Source organism: Hemitrygon akajei, chromosome 8, assembly GCF_048418815.1.
Source record: "Hemitrygon akajei chromosome 8, sHemAka1.3, whole genome shotgun sequence".
In the NCBI taxonomy this organism is placed as follows: Eukaryota; Metazoa; Chordata; class Chondrichthyes; order Myliobatiformes; family Dasyatidae; genus Hemitrygon; species Hemitrygon akajei.
In genome coordinates, this window is record NC_133131.1 from 43,435,852 (window position 1) to 43,461,896 (window position 26,045).

Genomic DNA, 26,045 nt, shown 5'->3' on the forward strand with positions numbered 1-26,045 from the left:
TTATATTTGCATTTGCAGTTTGTTGTCTTCTACACTCTGGTTGATCTTTCCTTGATCCTGTTATAGTTATTGTTCTACAGATCCCCAGGAAAGTAAATCCCAGGGTTGTATATGGTGACATATATGACCATTGATAATAACATTTACATTGAACTTTACTGAATGCTGAGCTGTAGTCAATGAAGAGCATCCTAACGTCTGCATCTTTGCTGGTCAGATGTTCCCGGATTGAGTGAAGAGCCAATGAGATGGCATCTGCTGTTGACCTGTTGTGATGGTAGACAAATTGTACCTGATCCAAGGCACTTCTCAGGCAGAAGTTTCATCAACGACCTCTCAAAGCACTTCATTACAGTCGATGCTACTGGATGATAGTCATTGAGGCTGGTTACCACGTCCTACTTAGGCACAATTATAACTGAAGCCTGCTTGAAGCAGGTGGGTAACTCAGACTCTTAAGTGAGAGGTTAAAGATATCGGTGAGCACTCCAGCCAGTTGATTAGCACAGGTCTTTAGTACTTGGCCAGATAACCCATCTGGGCCAGATATTTTCCATGGGCTCACTCTCCTGAAGGATTGGCATCAGAAGCTGAAATCACAGGGTTGTTGGGGGCTGTTGGCTTTCGTGAAGGTGCCTCCATGTTTTGATGGTCAAAGTATAAAAGGCATTGAGCTCATCGGAGAGTGAAGCCCTGTGCTCACCTATGTTGCTTGCTTTCACAATGTAGGAGGTGATAGCATTCCTATACCTCTTGCAGGCATTTCTCATCACCAGATTTTTCTGGTCCCTCTCACCTGGGTGCACTCTTCTACCTTCCCTTCCGGAATCCACTCACTATGTAGAAGCACATGCCAGTAACAGGAAGAGTGTTGGCTGTATTGTAATGTGTCCTTTTCAAAACTGAATGCCAAGATCGCAGCTGCTAGACTAGAAGATGACAGCTGTGAGAACTCACAATGGATCAACAGAATCTCACATCCTCAAACTAGCACAATGTTTTGTCATGGAGGGGAAACCCAAGGACACTGGTGAACTCTGCAGATGAAATTTTCAATCACTAAGGGGCTTTCATAGACAGTGTCAGTGCAATAAACAACAGCTTTCTCTCTCTACTGCCCATTACGCCACTGGCATTTAGGGCAGCAGCGAAGGTCCTCCATCTTGGGCAGCGTTCAGGGGTCCCTTCATCATGTCAGTAGCTTGGTTCATGCAAGTCCCGGGTGGAGACTCAGGGATACCTTCACACTCAGATGCAGAAAGATTCTTCATTGCTGTTTCCATAACAATTTTGTTTAACCAGTCAGGGTTGTTAGCCCAGAGCAAACAACAGACCTAACACAATTAAAATGCAGTAAAATTATTTCTAGGGCTAGGCAATCAGTGGAAGTTACATTTTGCATGTTCATACGTGAGTTTGAGGATAATAGTTCACAAACAGTGAGTGTTATATTAGGGTGTGGAAGAGTATGACGTACCTTGCACTGTAAGTACATGATCTCAAATTGTCCTCTGCCGTCTGTTGAAATGATCTGCATGACATATGGGCTGCCAAAGCACTTCTCATCAACTTTCTCAATTGCTCTGATCTTGGACAGTGGAATAAATGCACTGGTCTGTAAAGGAAATCAAACAGCATAATCAGGTCATGGTTGGAGCACAAGGTATGTCACGTCTGCCTGGGAACTGCCTTTCACCACTGAGGTTCTGCTGGTCTTCCAGAGTGTAAGAACGTTCAGTGGTGAGCAGGACTCACAGTCTGCCACTGTTTTCCTTTTTATAAAACAATTAGATCCTGTCTACCTCATCATGTGACCTGATAGAGGTGTATAAGATGATGAGAGGTATTGCTCGTGTGAATAGCCAGAGGCTTTTTCCCAGGGTTGAAATGGCTAACATGCGGGGGCATAGTTTTAAGGTGCTTGGAAGCAGGTACAAGGGGGATGTCAGAGGTAAGTTTTTCACACAGAGAGTGGTGGGTATGTGGAATGCACTGTCAGCGACAGTGGTAGAGGCGATACGATAGGGTCTTTTAAGAGACTCTTAGATAGGTACATGGAGCTAAGAAAAATGGAGGGCTATGTGGTAGAGAAATTCTAGGCAGTACATGGTCGGTACAACATCGTGGGCCGAAGGGCCTGTAATGTGCTGTAAATTTCCATGTTCTAATTCATCTTTGCACAGTACTGCTGCTACAAAACACCAAACTTCCCATAATTTAAGTCAGTGATATTAAATTTGACTCTGATTCTGAGGTGTGCATGCCCACACCCAACTGTACCGGACGTCGAGGGGTAACTTCGCCAACCCTTGGAATAGAAGGTCCCACCCCAACAGCCCAAACCAGCTTAAAGCAAGTACGGGGTGGAAGCCCACCAGCTGCTGTCAAAGCTGTCTTCTAAATGTCTCTTAATAATCAAAAACATTTAAATTGAAGCAAATAATTTTAGAAAGTAGTAAATAAATATAAATCAAAAGAAAATGAATAGCATACACTGTACTAAATAGTTAAAACTTCTAATCTTATATAAAATATTTTTAAAAATTCTTCTTTGCCTCCTAAATCATAGGTCTAGAATGTCCAATGGGGTTTCAATCCTACACTAGTTCCCGACCTGGCACTGGATCCAGTGAGGAATCCCAGCAAATCTCACCTTCCGCTGGGAGTTGCTGATTCCAGCTGGGGAAATTGCCCCCATTAACTGGGGATATGGGTGCTGTTGCTGCACCTTCCTGAGTAGCTGAAGTCTGTATGGTGAATTAGGACTGGAGATGAAATTGGAATTAGAATTGGTTTATCATTACAGCGAAAAGCTTGCCTTGCATACTGTTCCTTTGGTGCTGTTGAACAGGAGTGTTGGCCCAGTGATGACAAAGCAACACCTATGTGTGTGGGGGTAGAGATCCTGTGACTGGAAAAGAAACATGGAGCTCCTGTGGGCTGGAAGACCGCCCTGGACAGATTATCCTTCATGCAGTGTTAAAATTACTGAAAAGATGACCCACCTTTGCATTTGGCATTTTGGCATAACACAGTGATTCACAGTTTAAGCAAAAATAATGCTTTTTGAAGTGAGATGATGTCAGGATCCCTCTCTCCTTGGCTCGGTGCATTAATAAATATCCTTCTTTAATGGTAGATGTTTGCAGTGTCACACGTCTTTGACGATCCAGCTCTGAAAAGACAGAATATTGATGCAATACTTGTAGAGAAGCAAGTGTTAAAACTTCACCTACCCCAAATGCAACCCCCCTCCCTCAAATGGAGGGATAACACAGACATACTCCTAGCTTATTCTATGCTATTAACTTAGGGATCCAAACAGGATTGTTTGACAAGGAGCTGACCCACAAAACCCAAAGTCCCCTTGTGTCAAAACCTCTGCTGGAGTGCATTGGAACTCCTGAGAACTAGCATCTCGTTCCCACCTCTTCCCTTTGAACTGTGCTTCAATTATGATTGCTATTGGCCAATGGTGATGTCTTGCACTTGTCCAGTTTAGTGCTGGATGCACTGGGACTGATGAAATGATGCAGTCAAACCCAGGACTCCATTTACCAGGCAGGGACCGATCCACACCTCTGGAGAGAGATGATCCTTTGGAGGTAGGAAACATAATGAGATGGAGCTGTGGTTTGAAGCTTGGGAACCAATTGCCAGAATAGGAGTTGATTTTGGATTATTATTGTGACATATAATGAGATACAGTAAAGTTTGTCTTGCAAGATGTTTATATGATTATTTATTTATCTATAAATGGGATAGGCCCTTCCAGCCCTTCAAGCCACGCCACTCAGCCAATTTAATCCCCCATTTAATCCTAGCCTAATCAGGGGGCAATTTACAATGACCAATCAACCTACCAATCGGTGCTTCTTTGGACTGTGGGGGGAAACCAGAGCACCAGGAGGAAACCCACATGCTCACAAGGAGAATGTACAAACTCCTTACAGGCAGTGCCAAGAATTGAACTTGGTTCACCGGTGCAGTAAAGCTTTGTGCCAACCACTATCCTACCGTGCCACCCGCAGGTCAAATCCTGACACAGTGCATTGTGGTAAAACAAGGTAAAACAATAACCACGCAGAATAAAGTGTAACAGCTGCAGGGGAACGGATGTGTAGGTGCACGATCATAACAAGGTAGATTCTGAGGTCGGGAGTCCATCTTATTGTACAAGGGATCGATTCAAAAGCCTTGTAACAGCTGCCCTTGCCTCTCAAAGTCCAACTCTATGTCCCCGTCGTGAGAGGTGGAAGTGGGTAAGGCTGGCCAACAGGGCTCTGGTGAGGCTGTACAGGTCAATCCCCTGAACAGTGGACACAAAGGATTACAGAAACATTGATAAACTCCAACCATACCATCGACTTTGGACAATGGAAATGGGAGGTCATCAATGGCCCGTGCTCCATTGGGAGCTAAGGGCCCAAGAAGAAGATGAAGAAGTTGTTGTTGAGCCCAGTAGAATGAGCTTTTAATCCTTTGAATCTTCTGCCTGACGGGAAGGGGTAGAAGAGAGAATGTCCGGGGTAGGCGAGGTCTTTGATTACTAAGACAGTGGGAAATAAAGACAGAGTCCATAGAGGGGATGCCGTTTCTGTAACGCACCCACAATCCTCTGTAATTTCTTTCAGCTACATGCAGAGCAGTTGTTATACCATGTATTGATGAAAATTGATGCAGGTTCAAGGGGTCATGTCAAATTCTTTTAGCAGCCGGAGGAATTGGAGGTGCTGGTTTGCTTTCTACATGCTGTTATTTACCTTATAAATAAAGGATCCTATTCAGAATTTTTGAAGTTTTGTTTTTCCTCTACACCTGTAACATATTTAATATATAATATACCTATGACCTGTTAGATCATAAATATTGACTGTATATTAGAATAATTAGTACAGTTGGCTTAAAAGAACCTTAGCAACTAATGGAGACTATGGAGGGGGGCACAGAGGTAAATGAAAGACACAAACGGGTTGCCAACAGAAAAAGGTTGAGAACCACTGAGGTAGAATATGCAAACACTAAAGGCCAAAATCAGAGTCACCCCTACTCTTGAAACCTTGACAGAGGATGCTTGCAGACTGAAAGCTGCCATGCCACACTTTGTGACTTAATGTTTCATCGTCAATATCAGGAGCACCTCAACCCGCAAAGCAAGGAAGCCTGGATTGTTGATTGAAATGTTTTCTGCATTCACGCCTGGACAGGGCTGGTCGCTGCAGAGCTGGGTACCTGAAGCACTGACAGTCACCAGGGACACTCACTCCTTCACAGCAAACAGCTTGGAAAACTCCTGCCACCTTTTTTTGTCAGCTGTTTACCCCAGTTCCTTTCTTTACCCATTTCTGATCTGATGAACACACAATTGCTTCTTTTTTTGCTGTTTTTTTTGGCATTTCTAGCCACTTAATTTTGAGGGCGGAGTTGTCGAAGCCGGCTGGGGTATCGTGAGAGGATGCCCAGCTTGGGTTGGTGTATGGGAGGATTGGCTAAGAGTAGTGCATGACTCAGCTTGTGACTGTGACTGTAAATCTTGAGTGTTCCTCTGTGTTGATCATGATTCAGACCAGTGTGGTTGTAAACCACTTAGCTGCACTGGATGCTGGAAAAATAGCACCAAGATCCGTACAGGATAAAGTTTGTCCTCACTACTGACTGGCGTTACTTCAGAAGTGTGCACAAATACTAAGGTCACAGAGTCATAAAGTACTACAGCATGGTCACAAGCCCTTTGGCCCATCTAGCTTGTGCCATATCTCATCTATCTGTACCCAGTCCATACCCCTCTCACCCCTGTCCCTATCTAAACTTCTCTTAAATATTACAATTAAATCCAAATCTTCCACTGGCAACTTGTTCCACACTCACACCACCCTCTGAGTGAAATAGTTCCCCCTCAAATTCCCATTAAACAGTTCACCTTACAACCTAAACCCACGACCCATAGTTCTAGTCTCAGCAAAGCCTGCATGCAGCCACCCTAACCGTGCACCTCCTCATTCTCCTGAGCTCCAGGGAATAAAGCCCTAGCTTTCTCAATCTTTCCCTATAACTCAGGTCCTCTAGCTGATTCATCCGTGTATTCTAAAAGATCATTGCTATCTTTCCTGTAGATATGTAGCAGTACTCCAAATTTGGCCTCACCAATGCCTTAAACAGCTTCAATGTAACATCCCAGCTTCTGTATTCAGTGCCCTGATTTATGAAGGCAAATATACAGCCTGTTGTATTTACAGCCTACCTACCACTTTCAAGGGATTATGGATCTACTCTATATTCCTAGATCCCTTTGTTTTACTGCTCTCCTCAGTTCCTTACCATTCACTGCGTATCTCTAAACCTGGTTTGCCCTTCCAAAGTGCAATACCTCGCACCTGTCTGCATTAAATTCCATCTGCTACTTTTCAGCCCATTTTCTCAGCTATTTCAGATCACCTTGCAAGCTTTCTCACTGTCCACCACGCTCCCCAGGCTCGGGGTCATCTGCAGATTTGCTGATACACTTTGCCACATTATCATTTTAATCATCAGTATGGTTGATAAACGACAACAGAGCTCCAGCCAGAGGCACAGTCGTCTCTACTACCAGCTCGGGAGAATTAGTGTGGAACAGGTACCAGTATTTTGACAAAGGCCACAGATATACTGTACTAAGCTCTACAAAGATTTGCCAAGTGGGACCAAACTAGTTCAGAGGTATGCTCTCTGTTGAGGTCATGGGTCAGACTTTGTTTATTCTTTAGTTGCTTTTTAGGTTTGTAGGGATGGTTTTGAGGAAATGGAGGGGAGAGTTAGGGGTTCAGAATAAGGATGCGGGGCAATGATGTCAGGCCCCTGCTCCACATTCACCGGCCAGCCACATGGATGTGGGTCATCCACATTCAGAGGTCGGACCAGCAGACCAGCATGGACAAGGGTGCTGACCCACGCCCAGGGTCAGCGAGTTGTCGGCAGGTTTTGGAATAGGAGTTTCGGGCCAGCAGGAGAAATGAGTGACAGTGACCCCTAGGCAAGCCAGAGTTTGAGGAGTGTTCAAACTCCTCAGCAAGTCATGGGCTTGAGGCATAGCATTTGGTGATTGGCGAGTCCTGGAGACGATACCAAAGACTGAAGCCCGAACATCGATTGGAAACATGGAAGTCAAGTGCTAATGGCCCGAGCCCTGTGTGAATCTCTGGGAGTCCTCCTGGGAAGTCCAAGTTCAACGTCTATGGATCTGAGTCTGCTGGAAGCTGAAGGTGGCCTGTCCTGGGGTTAGAGGAATGTTTATGTGTGTTGGGTGCGTGTTAAGTAGAAAGATGGTTTGTTTTGCTGTTGATGTTTTGTCTTTCTGTTTTATTGTTTTCTGTGTTGTATCACTGAGCATTGTGGGCATGCTCTGTCACCACTGGAATATGTGGCAACACCTGTTAGCTGGTCCCAGCACATCCTTGGCTGTGTTGGTTGTTAACACAAATGACACATTTCACTGTATGTTTCAATGTACATATGATAAATAAATCTGAATCTTGAATCTTACTATCACTCTCTGGCTTCCCGCTAAGCTAATGCCAAAAGCAATTGACTACTTCATCTTGAATACCAAACAACGTAACTTTCTGGACCAGCCTCTCATGCAGAACTTGGTCAAAAGCCTTGTTAAAGTCCATGTAGACAACATTCACCACTTTTCCTTTATCAACCTTCTTGGTAGCCTCCTCGAAAAGCTCTAAAAGATTGGCTAGATGTGACATGCCATGCTACCATGACTTGTGAAGGCTATTCACTTCCCAGGACAATGGGTCCCATATTTTGCAAAGCTCACTTTCTAAACACAGAAGCTGCCACTTGTAAGATCAAACAGTTGTAAGTAAACTTCCAACTAATATTTCTTTGTTTAGCTTCAAGGTCATAAACGGGAGCCAGTCTTCAGTTCTTAAAACATAAATGGAAAGCAGTAATCAATTTGAATTTAAGACAAAGTACTGTCTATAGAGCAGCTTTGCAAACAACCTCTGTGTATAGCAGAACCTCTATTTGTAGAAAGTAGGATATTAGTCACTGCACCTGGTTTATTGTTGCTCAAGAGATGCAGCATCAGACAACGGGTTATTTAGTTTGCCTTGTTTCAAAATAGACAATGTTGACAAAATAGGCTAAGTTGCTTAGCTCAAGGAAGCTTGCAGACCAGATGAATAATATCATTTAGCAAATCAATGATTGATCTATTACTGTTGGAATTTTTATGTACTCAAAGAACTTAGCTTTACAGCATTAATGGTGGGACCTGGGATTTATATCTCCAAAGACCTTTCGGACTGTTTGTGTATAAAGGTTATCTGAGGAGATAGCCCATGCGTGTGAAATCACCCAAGTGGCAGAAAAGGGTATAAATGTAGAGATCAGTTCAGGCTTATTAGGAATGGTCCAGTAACATAAAGAAGAATGACAGAAACACAGGGTGAACTAGAATCCATTCCTCTGGTTTTGATATCTGCAATGGATGATTCATTCATCTGCATCATTGGTATGTTTTTTTTAGTTTATAGGATTTCTTTTAGAAATCCTTTGTCTCGTGTTAGAAATGTTTTGTGGTTTAGAAATGGTTTGTAATTTGGAAATGTTTAAGATAGAAATCCTCTGTGAGCTTTAAATGTGCTTTAAGAAAGTTGTTTGGATTTAAATGTGTATCACTGAAAATAAATGTCTTTTAAACTACTTTGTTAGCTGGAAGTATCTACTTCTTGATAGGGAGAGGGGACCCATCACTTGAATAGTGGGTACTGGCAGCTAAACACACCACGGAGAACAAACAGGGAAGTGAACTAGTCTTTGAAAGTTGGGTAGTGCCCGTGTAATCTCCTATTAGTGAGAGTACCTGTGGCTGTTTATATCCAATTGGGCTTAAGGTCTTTTTTGCATTTAAAACTCAATACATATATATCACGTCCCTTCAAATACTTTCCAAAAATTTGCCCACAACTGATGACAAACTCACCAGCCTATAGTTTCCTGGTTTATTCTTAGAGCATCTCCTGAATAATGGAATAATATTAGCTATATAGAGTCATAGAAAAGTACAGCGCAGAAACAGGCCATTTGGCCCATCTGGTCCATACTGAACTGTTTAAACTGCCTAATCCCATTGACCTACACTGAGACCAGAGCCCTCCATATCCCTATCATCCATGTACCTATCCAAACTTCTCTTAAACGTTGAAATTGAGCTCACAGGTAACACTTGCGTCGGCAACTCGCTCCACCTCCAGTTCTCTGTTACCTCAATCCTGGCTAAAGTGATTATTACAAACAATTACAACAGAGGAAGAGGCCATTGAACCTAATGGATCTCTGCCGGGTCCCAACTTAACAATCCCACCTAGTCCTATTCCTCTTCCAAACTCTCCTGTGGTTTTCTGTCTCTCACATGTCCATTATCTTGCCTTTGACCCTCCTGTCAACTACCCACAATGACAGCTAAACTTACAGTGGCCAATTAACCTTCCTTTGGGATGTGGGAGGGATCTGGGGCACCCAGAGGAAACCCACATGGTCACAGGGAGAACTTGCAAACTCCACACAGACAGCGCTAGAGGTCAGGGTTGAACCTGGGTCACTGGAGCTGGGAGGGAGTGGAACCAATTCAAAGATTCAAAGTGCATTTATTATCGAAGTATGTATGCAGTATACAACCCTGAGATTTGTCTTCCCCACAGACAGTCACGAAACAAAGAAACACCATGGAACCCGTTCAAAGAATAACATCAACCCTCCCACGTGCAGAAACAAACACAATTCGGGCAAACACTGACAATGAGCAAAAAAACACTGAATCAAAAGGCATATTCAGTTTGGTTCGGTGTTCACTATCTTCAGGCCGCCCGCCCCACGCAGAAGTTCCTTAAACAGCAACAAAGGAAAAGAGAAACACATCATAACATGAACCAGAGTCCAATCCACGAACTGCATCGACTAAACCTTGCCCAAGACCCAAATCCTCTGACAGCAACGAGGGGGAGGGAGACCTTCCGAATGCAGGGACCTTCCTCTGGGAACAGTGAGTGAGAGGGAGAGATCATAACATCATAACAGACCTCTTCCTCTGGCAGCAGTGAGTGAGAGGGAGAGGGAGACATTCTTAATAAACTCCTTCCTCTGCCAGCCGTGAACGAGAGACTGGTAGACAGTGCTGAACATTCCTTCACTATCTGCACTTGCCTTGATCATTTCAATCTTTCTCCGCACTTTAATCGGTGAAATTGGCGAGAGATGGAGTTGATCATGGGCTTATGCCCCATCTCCAGGCTTCTTGGCCTCGAGGCCACATGCCTCATGGTACGCCCTCGGAGACAGCAAAGCGTCAGATTGCTCAATCAGCCCAAAAAAATGCCAGCAAAGTGTAGATCACTGTGTCCAACTGTAGTTGAACAACATTTGAAAGAAAAAGAAGATGTAAACAAAGTGAAAGAAGTAGTTTTGTGAACCGTCTGGAATATGTCGCCCTTGGTCACATTGTTTGCTGGTGCTATCTTCTTCCAGAAGACTGTGCTGCCCAAGTACTTTCCTGGTTCTTTAAGAAATGGTGCCATTTGAGCAGATCTGTGACCCTGGGGGTCAGAAAGCATTGGTGCAAAAAGAAGATCATTTGCGGCTTAAAGTGAAGAAAATGTTTTCAGAATTTCCGCGTAATAATTTGGAAGAAATTATTGCTGGTTCACCAGATCTGAGCATTGGAGGGACAACATAGAGTCATAGAGAAGTACAGCATGGAAACAGGCCCTTCAGCCCATCTAGTCCATGCCAAATCTTTAATCTGCCTTCTCCAATTGACCTGCACTGCGACCATAGCCCTCCATAACCCTATATGACAATAAACTCCACAACTATTGAACAGCTTCACCTGAAACAACAATTGTTGTTTGAAGCTACGAACATTTTAACTATCTGAGTCCCTTCATACCCATTCTCTTTCTAGCTTGTTTCATTTTGAAGAAATTTACAAATCCTCTTTAACCTCGGTTGCTGCGCAGACCAGACGTTCTTGCCGTGATGTCGCTTGGCACGACAGCCCAGGAGGTGAGACACCAGAGGCGGTGTGGGAGAGAGAAGAAGCCTCTGTAGGCACATCAGAACCTGTGCTGTGTTTTGGGCTGGCTGCTCTGGTCACCGTCCACTTGGTGGAAAAGAAACTGGATTGCATTTGTCTACCGTTGCACAAGTGCGTGTTGAGGGACTGCTGTGTGCTTGTTCCTGCAGAGATGACAACAGGACTGTATCCAGGACAACATACCATGCACCATTAATCTACAAGCCATACCAACCAAGAATTTGGGTTATATTATTTTTCAGAATCAGGTTTAATATCATCAGCATCAGGTTTAATATCATCAGCATATGTCGTGAAACTTGTTAACTTTCTACAGGGGCACAATTGTGATCATCCTGACTGGCTGCATCACTGCCTGGTATGGGAACTGCACCTCCCTTAGTTGCAGGACTCTGCAGAGAGTGGTGTGGACAGCCCAGCGCATCTGTAGATGTGAACTATTAAGGACATTTACAATGGACATTTACAGTGACAAGTGTGTAAAAAGGGCCCGAAGGATCATTGGGGACCTGAGTCACCCCAACCACAAACTGTTCCAGCTGCTACCACCCGGGAAAAGGTACCGCAACATAAATAAATGAATTACAGTAAGTATATATATGCATATTAAATAGTTAAATTTAAATAGTGCAAAAGCATAATTAATAATACAAAGTGAGGTAGTGTTCATGGATTCAATGTCCATTTAGAAATCGGAATGCAGAATGAAAGAAGCTGTTTCTTAATTTTTGTGAGACTTTTTTTCTGCTGTCGTAACTATATGTGCTACGTAACGTGAGCTGTGTGTGACTGCTGGTACAGTGTTGTGCACCCTAGTTCTGGATGAATGCTGTTTCACTTGGCACTATTTATGGATATGGTTGAATGACAATTAAACTTGAACTTGAGATTCATCTCATCCAAAACATAGCTTCACGTACAACCACCAGGATTCCGACTGAATCACTTTGCAGAGTCAGGAATTACATATAATATTCTCCACCTAACACTGATATGGTGACTAATATTAATAAACCATTGGCTGATTAGAGCTATGAGTTGTTTGTAAAAGGAGATGTGTGATTATGTTCACAACCATCTCAAAATGGTGGCATGGACAAGGTGAACAGACATTTAACCTTTGGCTTTGCATTGCTGCTGGCTGCACCAGGTTTAGCCTGGACATTGGATTCATGGTGTGTGCAGTTTTCCCCTCACAGTGAATTCATTGTTTCTCTTAAGATTTCGGCCTAGACATTCGTCAAGGCAACTCTGAGGGAACAAGCTTTGCAAAGCTGAAAATCACATTAATGCAGTGTTAACCAAAGCTGCACATTTTTCCAGGTCTCTTAATAAGAGTCATTAACACTGCCTGCTCATTTTGGTGTCAGGTTTTTGTTGCTTAGCATTGGTTTTCCGAAGTCCAAATAACCACTGACAGCTGTGTCACGCCCAAAATTCATCTCCAGCAAGATTTTCAACCACATTGATTTGAATACAGATAGGCACTGTTAACTTGCAGAAGGACTTGATCTTACAAACGTTGAAGGCGGGAAAGGAACATTTCTTAAAGGGACTATCACACTGAAGCTGCATGCACTCTGCACACACACCACTTACTCTACACTCTTGCCTACACTGAGGACCCACCCTCTGATCTTCACACACCGGGCTGCAACCCAAACTCTCTCCCAACACTCATCTGCCTAAACGTAATACCCCTCTTCATGGACGCCCTGAGAAATGTAAATGCCCTTCTCTAGCATTGGTGGTGCTGGTTACCCCCTCCCTCAACTCTCAATCTCTTAACCTCAGGTGATCTATGCACCTTGTAATTCACCAGTTACTGCAGTTCCACTCCACAGGATAGTCCTCCTTCCACAGCAGGGCTGTAGACATCTACTTGCACTGCAGGCTTCTCCAGAGTGCTAGCAGCATTGAAAGATTGTACTCACGTATCTCGAGAGATCCCCCTGACAACCTCCTGCCAGGAGCACCTGCCCAAGATTCTAATGGGTTAGCAGGTGTTAAAAGGGAGAGCCATATTTGGTACCCATTCCCTTATTTTTTTAAGTAAAGCATACAGACAAAGTCCTGTTCACTTATTTTGTGGTCTTCCAAAATAATATACTGTATTCCAGAAATGGATTAGTACTATTACAGTTCTATCCTCCGTGGTCATCTTGTACATCTTTCTTCAGGTAACAATTTTAAGACCATAAGATATAGGAGCAGAATTAGGCCATTTGGCCCAACAGGTCTGATCTGCCATTTCATCATGGTTGATCCATTTTTCCTCTCAGTCCCAATCTCCTGCCTTCTCCCTGTATCCCTTCATACCCTAACCAATCAAGAATCTATCAAACTCTGCCTTAAATATAAATAAGACTTGGCCTCCACAGCTGTCTGAGGCAGAGAATTCCACAGACTCACCACTCCCTAGCTAAAGAAATCCCTCCACATCTCTGTTCTCTATTCTGAGTCTGTGTCCTCTGGCCCTAGACTCTCCCACCATAGGAAACATCCTCTCTACATCCACTCTATCAAGGCCTTTCATCATTTGATAGGTTTCAATCAGATCACCCCTCGTTCTTCTGAATTCTAGTGAATACAGACCCCAAGCCATCAATTATTCTGTATGTGATAAGCCGTTCAATCCTGGAATCATTTTTGTGAACCTCCTTTGAACCCTCTCCATGTCAGCACATCCTTTCTAAGATAAAGGGTCCAAAACTGCTCACAATACTCCAAGTGAAGCTTCACCAGTGCTTTATAAATTCTCAACATTACATCCTTGCTTTTATATTCTAGTCCTCTTGAAATGAATTCTAACATTGCATTTGCCTTCCTCACCACTGACTCATCCTGCAAATTAACCTTTAGGGAATCCTGCAAGAGGACTCCCTTTGCGCTCAGATTTTAAATTAAAAAACAGTCCACCTTTTTAACATGTTAGAATGCTTTGTCTGATTTTATCTGAAGTAGGGGTTCCCAACCTGGGGGCCAGGGACCCCTCGGTTAATGGTAGGGGTCCATGGCATAAAAAAGGTTGAGAAGCCCTGATCTTTGACCTGAAATATTAACTGTTTCCATCGGTTTCTCTTTCCACAAGTTTTGCTTAACCTGCTGAGATTTTCCAGCATTTTCTGGTTTTATTTCTGATTTCCAGCATCTGCATGTTTCTTTTAATCCTCTACATGATTCACCAGCCTCCCAAAGTCCCTGGAGGCAAACATGAGAGGACACACTGTGCCCGGAGAAATCACTAGTGGCGGCTGTGGCAGAGTAACGATAGTTGAGAGTACGCTGCTGATTGGATTGAGAAGGGATCTGATTGAAACATATAAGATTATTAAGGGATTGGACAAGATAGAGGCAGGAAATATGTTCCAGATGCTGGGAGAGTCCAGTACCAGAGGGCATGGTTTGAGAATAAGGGGTAGGTCATTTAGGACAGAGTTAAGGAAAAACTTCTTCTCCCAGAGAGTTGTGGGGGTCTGGAATGCTCTGCCTCGGAAGGTAGTGGAGGCCAATTCTCTGGATGCTTTCAAGAAGGAGCTAGATAGGTATCTTATGGATAGGGGAATCAGGGATATGGGGACAAGGCAGGAACCGGGTATTGATAGGAATTGATCAGCCATGATCTCAAAATGGTGGTGCAGGCTCGAAGGGTCAAATGGTCTACTTCTGCACCTATTGTCTATTGTCTATTGATAGTGTGTGCATGTGTGTTCAAGGCCTGGCTGATGGGCTTCCAAAGGCACAAAATTCAACCAATTACTCCTGCTGTTTCTGATCAAAGTGACATTACCAGTGCCTATGTGGACAAAAAATCAGCCCACCAGTCCAAATTCCAGCCATTATGTTCATAACCAACTTGTTTTCTGTGCATAACATGTATTTCATTAAACAATAATACATTGTTATTCAATTATTTGTTTTAATTTTATGTCAGCCTGCCCGTAATAGTAAATTTCCATTTATATTTTCTTACAACTGATTAAACAAAACAAAAATGTAAAATAATTGAATAAGGTTCAACCTGCACTGTTCGTGAAAGAACATCACAAAATCAGAATCACATTTAATATCACCAGCATATGTCTGAAATTTATTGTTATACGGCAGCAATATAATGTAATATGTAACAATAAAAACTTTGAATTACAGTAAATACACACACACACACACACACACTCTCTCTCTCTCTCTCTCTCTCTCACTCTCTCTCTCTCTCTCACTCTCTCTCTCTCTCTCGTGGCCTAAGGTAGAAGGAGGAGTCAATTTTAGAAAACCTAGCATATTTATTTTTCAACATAGTCCCCTCCTACATTTACACACTTAGTCCAGTGGTCGTGGAGCATACAGATCTTGGACCTCCAGAGAGTGTCCACAGCAGGGGTAATTGATAAGTTCGTGGCCTAAGGTAGAAGGAGATGAGTTATACAGCTCTCGTTACATGCATATGTAGTTCAACTCTGAGTGATTATGCAGAAAGTTTGAATAACTCATCTCCTTCTACCTTAGCCCACAAACTTATCTATCACCCCTGATGAGTTATTAACTGATGAGTTATTTACTTAAAACTTTCTGCATAATCAATCAGAGTTGAACTACATATGCATGTAACAAGAGCTGTATAACTCATCTCCTTCTACCTTAGGCCACAAACTTATCAATCACCCATGCTGTGGACACTCTCTGGAGGTCCAAGATCCGTACGCTCCACGACCGCTGGACTAAGTGTGTAAATGTAGGAGGGGACTATGTTGAAAAACAAATGTGCTAGGTTTTCTAAAATTGACTCCTTCTACCTTAGGCCACGAACTTATCAGTGTGTGTGTGTGTGTGTGTGTGTGTGTGTGTGTGTGTGTGTGTGTGTGTGTGTGTGTGTGTGTGTGTGTGTGTGTGTGTGTGTGTGTGTGTGTGTGTGTGTGTGTGTGTGTGTGTGTGTGTGTGTGCGCGCGCGCACGCGCGCCCTGGTTAAGAAACTGTTTTATTGTATTTCTACTGCTATGTTGTTAGGTAATTTATTTTAACATTTTTCTGCAAGCATAGTGTGTTAAGCTTCATAGACTAATGTTTTGGCTTTGGCTAAAGTTAAGGAGCCATTTGCCCTACTTAGGAATGTTGTGTCAGCCACTTGGGTTTGTTTTGGTAACGTGTTGTAACACTCTGCCCAGCGGGATGCTATGGATGACTCGAGAGATCTGGGTGGGATCAGGTTTCTGAAGGACAATCGTTTGGTTTGGGGTCTTCAGTGAGGAGGAGTGGAGAAGAGCACAAGGGAAGACGCCTGGCGGATCCTACTGGAAGGGGAGACCTTTTGCAAGGAGAGCTTTGTGCAGATGTATGTTTCCAAGGAGAAAGTGGCGATACTACTGAGTTAGTCCATTTGTTTGTGACACTTCAAGGGAAATTGACTTGTGGCTGGTGATGGGAGCTCAGTGCTGTGAGTAAAACAATATGCCCAACTACTACAGAAATGAGCTCCAATGTTAATGTGCACATTTAGACTGGTTTAACTGTTATGGGCCCTTTTTAATTCCCTTTTCTCTTTCTGTTAACTGTTAGTTAAAATTGAAATGTTGGTAAATATGGTTCTATTGTAATTTTATGCTGGTGTACAATCTGTTATTTCCTGGTGAATGATAACTTTGCATGGGGCAGTATTTACACAGTATTCAGCTTCGGGAACACCCCAGCATTCCTGTTCACTTGGACCTGAATCATACTGACCTTAGACATGTGTTACTTACTGGAGGTGCCTTCTCATCATTACCCACACGATGTTGAATCACGCGGCTGTTAGCCAGAGTTAGCTAGCAAGCCAAGTTTGTTATGCGCCCCGGTGAAAGGGTTACATATGTATAACAGTTAAATTTAATAAGTAGTGCAAAAAAGTACTGAGGTAGTGTTCATGTGTCCAATGTCCATTCAGAAATCTGAATACAGATGGGTAGAAGCTGTTCCTGAATTGTTGAGTGGGTATCTCAGATTCCTGTACCACCTTCCTGAAGATAGCATTGACTCCTAACATGCCTATCAACTGCAGTGCTATTGAATTAGCCTCTTTTAAAAAAAGATTTTCAGATAACCCCCCCCCTCCACCTCCAAACCCCCTATGTCAATCCTTAATTGATCAACCCTTCTGGAAGTTATTACAATTTCCAAATGACGAGCTTATTCCTGAGTGCTGCACGAGAGAGCAGGGCAACTCCTGGTAAAATGCAGCTCACTTGTTTTGCAACGTTCCCAAGGCTTTTTATAACAGAATTGCGGAGGGGAGCAACACCACTTGAAAACTGAACAAAGAATCTCTATGCTCGCAGGAGTGCCATTGAACGTGGGTGGGTGTTTGGAGGGAGAAGCGAAACCATGACTCGATGTGGCAGGTAGATCCTGAATGGATCGACTATTATACTATTTAATTGCTGATGTAGTGATTAGCACTTCCTCCTCTAAATGGAAAATTAATTCTCATTTAATGGCCAGGAAAATGAGAAAAATGGTCATAAACATCCCTCGTTGGTTAATGCTTCTACAAATGATGGAATAAAAACAATAGGTGGTTGATTAATCAACTCCCTCCTTAAATATTACTGTAAAATACAACCATAAAACATAGGAGCAGAATGAGGCCACTCAGCCTATCAAGTCTGCTCTACCATTCCATCATGGCTGATTTTTTACCCTTCTCAGCCTCATTCCCCTGCCTTCTCCCCGTAACTGTTGATGCCCTGACTAAACAAGAACTAACAACCTCTGGTTTAAATAGACACAAGAGTTAGTGCAGATACTGGAAATCTAGAGCAGTACACACAGTGTGTTGGAGGCACTCAGCAGATCATGACTGTTTGTTCCCATCCATAGACGTTGAGCTCCTCAGCACATTGCGTGTATTGCTCCACTTCAAATATACTCAAATGGCTTAGCCTCCACAGCCGTCTGTGGCTCTGAATTCCACAAATTCACCATCATCTGGCTAAAGAAACTCCTTCTAAATGGATGTCCCTCTGGTCCTAGACTCACCCACGATGGAAAACATCCTCTCCTCATCCACTCTAGACTTTTCAATATTCAGCGTGTTTCAGTGAGATCCCCACTAATTCTTCTAAACTCCAGCGAGTACAGGCCTTGAGCCCTTAATCACTCCTCATATGTTAACCCTTTCATTCCGGGAATAATTTTCGTGAATCTCCTCTGGACCTTCTCCAGTGCCAGCACACCTTTTCTTAGATAAGGGGCCCAAAACTGCTTACTATACTCTAAGTGCAGTCTGACCGATGTCTTACAAAGCCTCAGCATTCCATCCTTGCTCTTATATTCTAGTCCTCTCGAAATAAGTGCAATCATTCTATTTGCCTTCCTTACCACTGACTCAACCTGCTAGTTAACCTTTAGGGAATCTGTGCAAGGACACACAAGTCTCTTTGCACCTCTGATTTTTGAATTTCCTCCCCATTTAGAAAATAGTCTAAGTCTTCATTCCTTCTACCAAAGTGCACGAGCATTTACTTCCTTAAACTATATTCCACCTGTCATTGCTTGGCCCATTCTCCCAAGCTGTCCAAGGCTCCCTGCTTCTGCCAAACAATTTGCCCTTCCACCTACCTTTGTATTGTCTGTAAACTTGGACACAAAGCCATCGATTCCATCAGCCAATTTGTTGATATAGAATGTGAAAAGAAGCAGTCCCAATACTGACCCCAGTGGGACACCACTAGTAACCTGCAGCCAAGGAGAAAAGGCCCCCTATACTTTGACTCTTTGCCTTCTGCCAGTCTTCTATCCATGCTAATATATTTCCTGTAATACCATGGGTTCTTATCATGCTAAGCAGCCTCATAATATGCAGAACCTTGTCAAAGGCCTTCTGAAAATCCAAGTAAACTACATCCACTGACTCTCCTTTATATATGTTGATTGATATTTCTTCAAAGAATTCCAACAGATTTGTCAGGCAAGATTTCCTCCTAAGGAAATCATGCTGACTTTGGCCTACATTATCATGCACCTTCAAGTACCCCAAAATCTCATCCTTAACAATGGATTCCAACATCTTCCCAACCACAGAAATCAGGCTAAATGGCCTATAATTTCCTTTCTTCTGCCTCTCTCTCTTCTTGAAGAGTGGAGTGACATTTCCAACTGCAAATACTAGTAATAGCAATTGCACTCAATTCCGCCCCATGACACTCTCGAACTTCTGGCATACTGTTATTGTCATCCACAGTGGAAACTGAAGCAAAATACTTATTAAATTTGTCCAGCATTTCTTACCCTCCATTAATACCTCTCCAGCACCATTCATGCAGTTTAATATCCCCTCTCACTTTTCTTTTACTCTTTATATATCTGAGAAAAGATTTGGTATTCTCTTTGATATTATTGGTTAGCTTACCTTTATATTTCATCTTTTCTCTCCTTATGGTTTATTTTTATTATAGTGACCTTCTTTGTTTTTTTTAGGCTTCTCCAACCTCTAGCTTCACACTACTTTTTTGCTCTATTAGATGCCCTCTCTTTTGCTTTTATGCTGTCTTAGACATTCTTTGTCACCCACAGTTACATCATTCTCCCTTTAGAATACTTATTCATCTCTGTATCTATCCTGCACCTTCCAAATTGCCCCCAGAAATTCAGTCATTGCTGTTTTGTTGTCATCCCTGCTAGGGTCCCCTTCCAATTAATGTTGGCCAGCTCCTCTCTCATGCCTCTGTAATTCCCTTTACTCCACTGTAATAATAATACATTTGACTTTATTGTCTCCCACTCAAACTGCAGGGTGAATTCTATTATATTATCATCACCACCTCCCAAAGGTTTCTTTACATTAAGCTCCCTAATTAAATCTGGTTCATTACACAACACCCAATCCTGAATTGCCTTTTCGCTAGTGGGCTCAACCACAAGCTGCTCTAAATAGCCATCTCAAAAGCGTTCTACAAATTCCCTTTCAGCACCAACCAATCTACCTGCATATGGAGATCCCCCATGACTATCACAACATTGCCCTTTTTGCAATCTCCCATTGTAACTTGTACCTCACGTCCTGGCTGCTGTTTAGGGGCCTGTGTATAACTCCCATCTGAGTTGTGTTACCCTTGCATTTTCTTAGCTCTACCCACAAGGATTCTACATCTTCTGATCTGTCACCTCTTTCTAAAGATTCGATTTCATTTTTGTTATCAACAGAGCCACCCCACCCTTTCTGCCAACCTGCCCGTCCTTTCAATACAATGTGTTTCCTTGGATGTTAAGTTCCCAACTACGGTCTTTTTTTCAGTTACAGCTCAGTGATGCACACAACGTCATATCTGGCAATCTCTAACTGCACTTCAAGATCCTCTGCCTTATTCCATATATTACATGCATTCATTTATAACACCTTCAGTCCTATATTCATCAGCCTTTTCAATTCTTACCCCCCTGTTCCACCTCAACTCATCCCACTGACTGCAATTTTGCCCTTTCCTTCCTCATATTCTCACTTCAAACCACATCTACTTGTATACCAACTGCCCCACCCACAGCTCAATCACTCTACCTCCCATCCCCCTGAGGTTTAGTTTAAACCCTCTGAAAAGCTTGAGTAAACCTGTCCACTAGGATGTTGGACCCCTCGGGTTCAAATATAACCCATCATTTTTGTACAGGTCATACCTTCCCCAGAGGAGATCTCATCTTGTACGATGCATCATTGTGGAGACATGAATCTATTTACCTTGATCCTCCTCAATGTCAATTAATTTGATGATGAACTCTTTAAAGAATATAACTCCGTGTTGAATATTGTTCTGTATTGGTGCCATCCAAATTTCCTTTCCTCGAGCTTCATTGGCATCCATGTTTCCAATGCTTTGGATGGCCTGCAGGAAAGGAAGCTGGAATGTTTACTCTTAATTCCGTAAGATGATGTAAAAAGATTGGCAGAGTAGATCAGTTGGTGCAGGTGCTGTCTCATGGCACCAGTAATTCTCACCCCTGGCACCATCAGTGTTGAGTTTACACATTTGTGGAGGAACAGGGGGAATTTGGGGTGCAGGTCTATAGGTCCCTCAAAGTTACCACATAAAGGATGATTAAGAAGGTGTATATGGTGTATTGGTCTTTATTAGTCGGGGGACTGCATTCGAAGGCTGCAAGGTAATGTCAATGCTCCATAAAAATATGGCGAGATCACACTTGGAGAATTGTGTTCATTTTTGATCACCTCATTGTAGGAAGGACGTGGAAGCTCTAGAGAGGGTGCAGAAAAGATTTACCAAGAAGCTGCCTGGATTAGAGAATGTGAGTTACCAGAAAAGAACGAGTGAGCTTGGGGTTTTCACTTCAGAGCAAAGGAGGATGAGAGGCAACTTGACGAAGGTGTTTAAGATTATAGATAGAAGAGACAGACAGCATCTTTACTCAGGGTGGCAATAGCCAACACTAGAGACATCCATGAGTGGAAGAAAGATCAGAGATGTCAGAGGTGTTTATTTTTACATCCAGAGTGGATTTTGCCTGGAGTTGGTGGAAAAGCTTGATACAATAGGGACATTTAAGAGACTCTTCGACAGGCATATGGAAGTAAGACAAATAGAGTTATGGGATGTGTAGGAGGGAAAGGATAGTTTGATCATCGAGTAGGTTGAAGGGTTGGCATTGTGCAGTACAGTTCGCTGTTAAGTTTTATTTGCCCTGTGACTGTGGGATTGTGTGCATTTACTTTGGAAGCTCCAATTTCCTCCCACACCCCAAAGTCATGTGAGTTGCTCGGTTAAATGTCCAAGTGTATAGGCAAGTAGTAAAGTCAGGGGCGAGTGGATGGGGACATAGGGAAAATAGACAGAGTAATAAGGAGAACAGACGGGAATATAGGGAGAATAGATGAGGACAGAGGCAGAATAGACAGGGATAGAGGGAGAATAACAGGGATGTAGGGAGAATAAACAGGGACATAGGGAGAATAGATGGGGATATACGGAGAATAAATACGGATATAGGAATAATAGATAGGATATAGGGAGAATAGATGGGGACATAGGGAGAATAGAGAAGGATATAGGGAGAATAGAGAGGGATATAGGGAGAATAGAGAGGGATATAGGGAGAACTAGTGGAGGAAAGGGATTGCTCTTTGCACCACTATGAACTTGATGGGCTGGGTGGTCTCCTGTGTTGAAAGTAAATATGTAAAATTGGGAAAGAATAAAGATCCTTCACAACCTCAAAGTGCTTTATAGTTGATGAACTGTATACACACAGATTGAGAATATCAAGGAAATAGAAAAGATGGACAAGGGCAGGGTTGTAACTGGAGTTAAAGGAAAATGGAAGAGACCCACTGATGGTAGATCTGGTCATGTCTTTTCCCAGGATGGCTCACCTTAGCCAGAAGCAGCAACGTCCTGCTGGTCCGTGCATCTGCGTGCTTGGGACGTAGGTAAAACAGTTTGGGAGACATGATGGCCGGTGAGAAGAACCGCAAGCACAGAAAGCTGGTGACTGCTACGTACTTGATGTTCTGCGTGGAAAGCAACAGGAGGATTAACAGGAGCAAATGTCTTAGAGCCCACTGGTTATCCAAACTGGGACAATGCCTGCTTCCATTAACTAAAGCACCTGAGAAAAAAGCTGAAATTCCCTGAATAATTTGCATCAGGAACAGGATATAGGCAATCCCCCGATTACATGGATCCTGTACCTGAGAACTATCCGTAAAGCTGATCTCACCGTAGGTCAGAAATACCCATTTTCTAAGCGACATCACTCGCCATACACTAGTTTGAAAAATGTTTTAAAAATATATGGGGGAGTTTCTGTAATTTAGATCATTCATAACCCAAGAACCCCTGAATGTTATTATTGTTCAAAATGAATTATTAAAAATAAGATCCAGAGGCTGAGTTCATGGCCATTTAATTGTGAAATCCTACTCCTTTCTTTCAATGTTTACCTCTTATGGATGCAGTGCGGAATCTTTTCCTGAATTCCACTTATAAGCTGGCCTAAGTACCTCTTCTTGTTGAAAGGGTATGTGTGTCCAGCCCTAATGCACCCCAATGGAAGACAAAAACTTCAGAGATGGGAAGCAAGATTGAATCACCCACTTTAGGCCAGAATCAGGTTTAATATCTCGGGCGTATGTCGTGAGACTTGTTTTTGTGGCAGCATTACATTGCAATACAAAAACTGTGAACTACAGTAAGTATATGTGTGTGTATATATAATAATTAGATTAAGTAAGTAGTGCAAAATATAGGGAGGTTGTGTTCATGGGTTCAATGTCCATTCAGAAATCGAATGGCAGAAGGGAAGAAGCTGTTCCTTAATCGCTGAGTGTGTGCCTTCAGGTTTCTGTACCTCCTTCCTGATGGTAGTGATGAGAAGAGGGCAATCCTGAGTGATGGGAGTCCTTAATGATGGATGCCGCCTTTCTGAGGCATTGCTCGTTGAAGACGTCCTGGATGCTATGGAGGCTAGGGCCCATGATAGAACTGACTGAGTTCACAATTTTCCGCAGCTTCTTTTAATCCTGTGCAGTGCCCCCCAACCCCTCACCTCCTTACCAGACAGTGATGCAGCCAGTTAGAATGCTCTCCATAGTACATCTGTAGAAATTTGTGTCATCGGTGACACACCAACTCTCCTCAAACTCCTAATTAAATATATTTGCTGTTGTGCCTTTTTTGTGGCGACATCGATATGTTGGACAAAGGATAGGTCCTCAGTGATGTTGACATCCAGGAAATTGAAATTGCTCACTCTTTCCACTTCTGATCCCTCTATGAGGACTGGTGTGTGTTCCCTCGTCTTACCCTTTCTGAAATCCACAATCAATTTTTAGGTCTTACTGACGTACATTACAAATTTGTTGCTGCAACACCACTCAACTAGCTGATATAACTCACCCCTGCCTGTCTTCTTACCACCATCTGAAATTCTGCTTCCTATCATGGTTCACCTTTGTTATTAATTAGGAGCTTATTTCTGTATTTTATTGTGAAAAGATCATTCTTAGCATTGCTAGTTGTGGACTCCAGGGAAATGGTATAGGTATCCTGTGTCTTTGCATTACTGACTTTATGATTGTTATGAATGCAAACAGTTTCTAATATCCAAAGCAACACACACAAAATGCTGGAGGAACTCAGCAAGCTAGGCAGCATCTATAGAAAAGTGTACAGTCAACGTTTTGGCTGAGACCCTTCAGTAGGACTCTGCTGAAGGGTCTTGGCCCAAAATGTTGACTGTACTCTTTTCCGTAATGGCGTGCTGAGTTCCTCCAGCATTTTGTGTGTGATGTTTGGATTTCCAGCATCTGCAGATTTTCTCTTGTTTCTAATATCTAATACAGGCTGGGTACCTTAAGAGAACACATGAATCATGAGACTGGAATTTGTTTTATGCAAGTAATATAAACAGAAAAGGATTCAAATGGACATTTGGTCAGCGTAGCACAAACTAGCCCAGACAGATCAGAGGTGACACAATTGAGATGTGGAATGATTGATGTTTCCTGCTGTGAGAGAATCTAGAATAGGGAATCACTGACTTAAGGTAGAGATGCGGAGAAACATTTCTTTGAAGGTTGTGAACCTCTGAAATTCTCTTCCTCAAAGGCTGGTAGAAACAGTCTTTGAATATTTTTAAGGTACTGTAGAGAGAGATAGGTTCTAGGTAGACAGGGGTGTGGAAGGATACTGGAGTAGAAGGGAATATGGAATTGTGGTTACAATCAGTCCATCCATAATCATACTGAATGTTGGTGCAGGCCCAAATAGTCCGAATGGGCTAATTCTGCTCCTAATTTGTGCATCTGTGTCTATGTTCATATCCTTTTCTTATTCCCACAGTGATCATTTAGCGTTACTTCACTTATCAGACCAAATGAAGACCTGGAGACCTTGAGGAGGCAGGGAGGCCCAGTGACGTACTCACCTGGTAGCGATGCTGAGGGAATCTTGCCTCAACACTTTTGAAGAGATCTCTGAAGGTGGCTCTGATCACAGGGGGACACTGTTCCGCTGAGGTCACTATGGCTTCCACCAGCTCTGTCAGGTATGACTGGAGGCACTGCACACTTTGGTGAATTATATCCATCTCATTCTGGCACCGGTGCAGCCCTGAACAACTGGAAAGAAAATGTCTTCATTACACATTCAACTGTTCAATTTCCCCTGCAATGTGGTAGAATAGCTTATTCTTGCACGTCACATTGTAACGTCACAAAATGGAGTAGGTTTGTGATTTACTGTCCTACTGTATTGTAAATTTATTGATCATTGTCACATGTAATGAGGTATAATTTTGTATGTCCTCCATACAGTGAGATAACATCAGTGCACTGAAGAAGTACAAAGGAAAACGGCAGCAGAATGTGTTACCGTGGCAGAGGAATTTTGGCGCAGGCAGACCGAGTGGAAGGACATACTGAGGTAGATTGTGAGGTCAAGAGGACATCGTATTGTGCTGGGGACCATTCAATAGCTCTAAGAACAGCAGAATACAGCTGTCCTTGAGCCTGGTGGTACATGCTTTTAGGCTTTTGTACCTTCTGCCCGATAGGGGAGGAGAGATGAGGGAACATCCGGGGGTGGGTGAGGTCTTTGATTGTGAGGCAGTGGGAAGTGCAGATAAACTCCATGGAGGGAAAGCTGAATTCTGTGATGTGCTGAGCTCCCTGGAGTTTCTTGCAGTCATGGGCAAAGCAGTTGTCATACCACGCCATGATGCACCCAGGTAGGATGCTCTCTACGGTGCATCTATAAAATTAGTGAGGGTCAAAGCGGACACACAACATTTCTTCAGTTTCCTGAGGAATTCGAGGTGCTGGTGAGCTTTTCTGGCCATGACATCTGCGTACGTGGTTGGACCAGGACAGACTATTGGCTATGTTCACTCCTAGGAACCTCGGAGCTCTCAAAGCTCTCGACCTAAGCTCTGCTGATGAAAAAAGGAGCTCATGGACTGTCCTTCTTGAATTCAACGA

General features: G+C 43.0%; 1 protein-coding gene across 2 annotated transcripts in view; it reads right to left on the reverse strand.

Annotated features, from left to right (window-relative positions):
- Nucleotides 1–26,045, reverse strand: part of rasa4 (RAS p21 protein activator 4) — a 264,778-nt gene that overhangs the window by 15,415 nt on the left and 223,318 nt on the right. For both annotated transcript variants that reach the window (XM_073053736.1, XM_073053737.1), the window contains 5 exons: nt 24,995–25,187; nt 22,440–22,577; nt 20,793–20,937; nt 3,006–3,175; nt 1,478–1,615 (listed from right to left, as the gene is read on the reverse strand). In XM_073053736.1, coding sequence (XP_072909837.1) covers nt 1,478–1,615; nt 3,006–3,175; nt 20,793–20,937; nt 22,440–22,577; nt 24,995–25,187 — 784 coding nt within the window. The remainder of the gene's footprint in view (nt 1–1,477; nt 1,616–3,005; nt 3,176–20,792; nt 20,938–22,439; nt 22,578–24,994; nt 25,188–26,045) is intronic.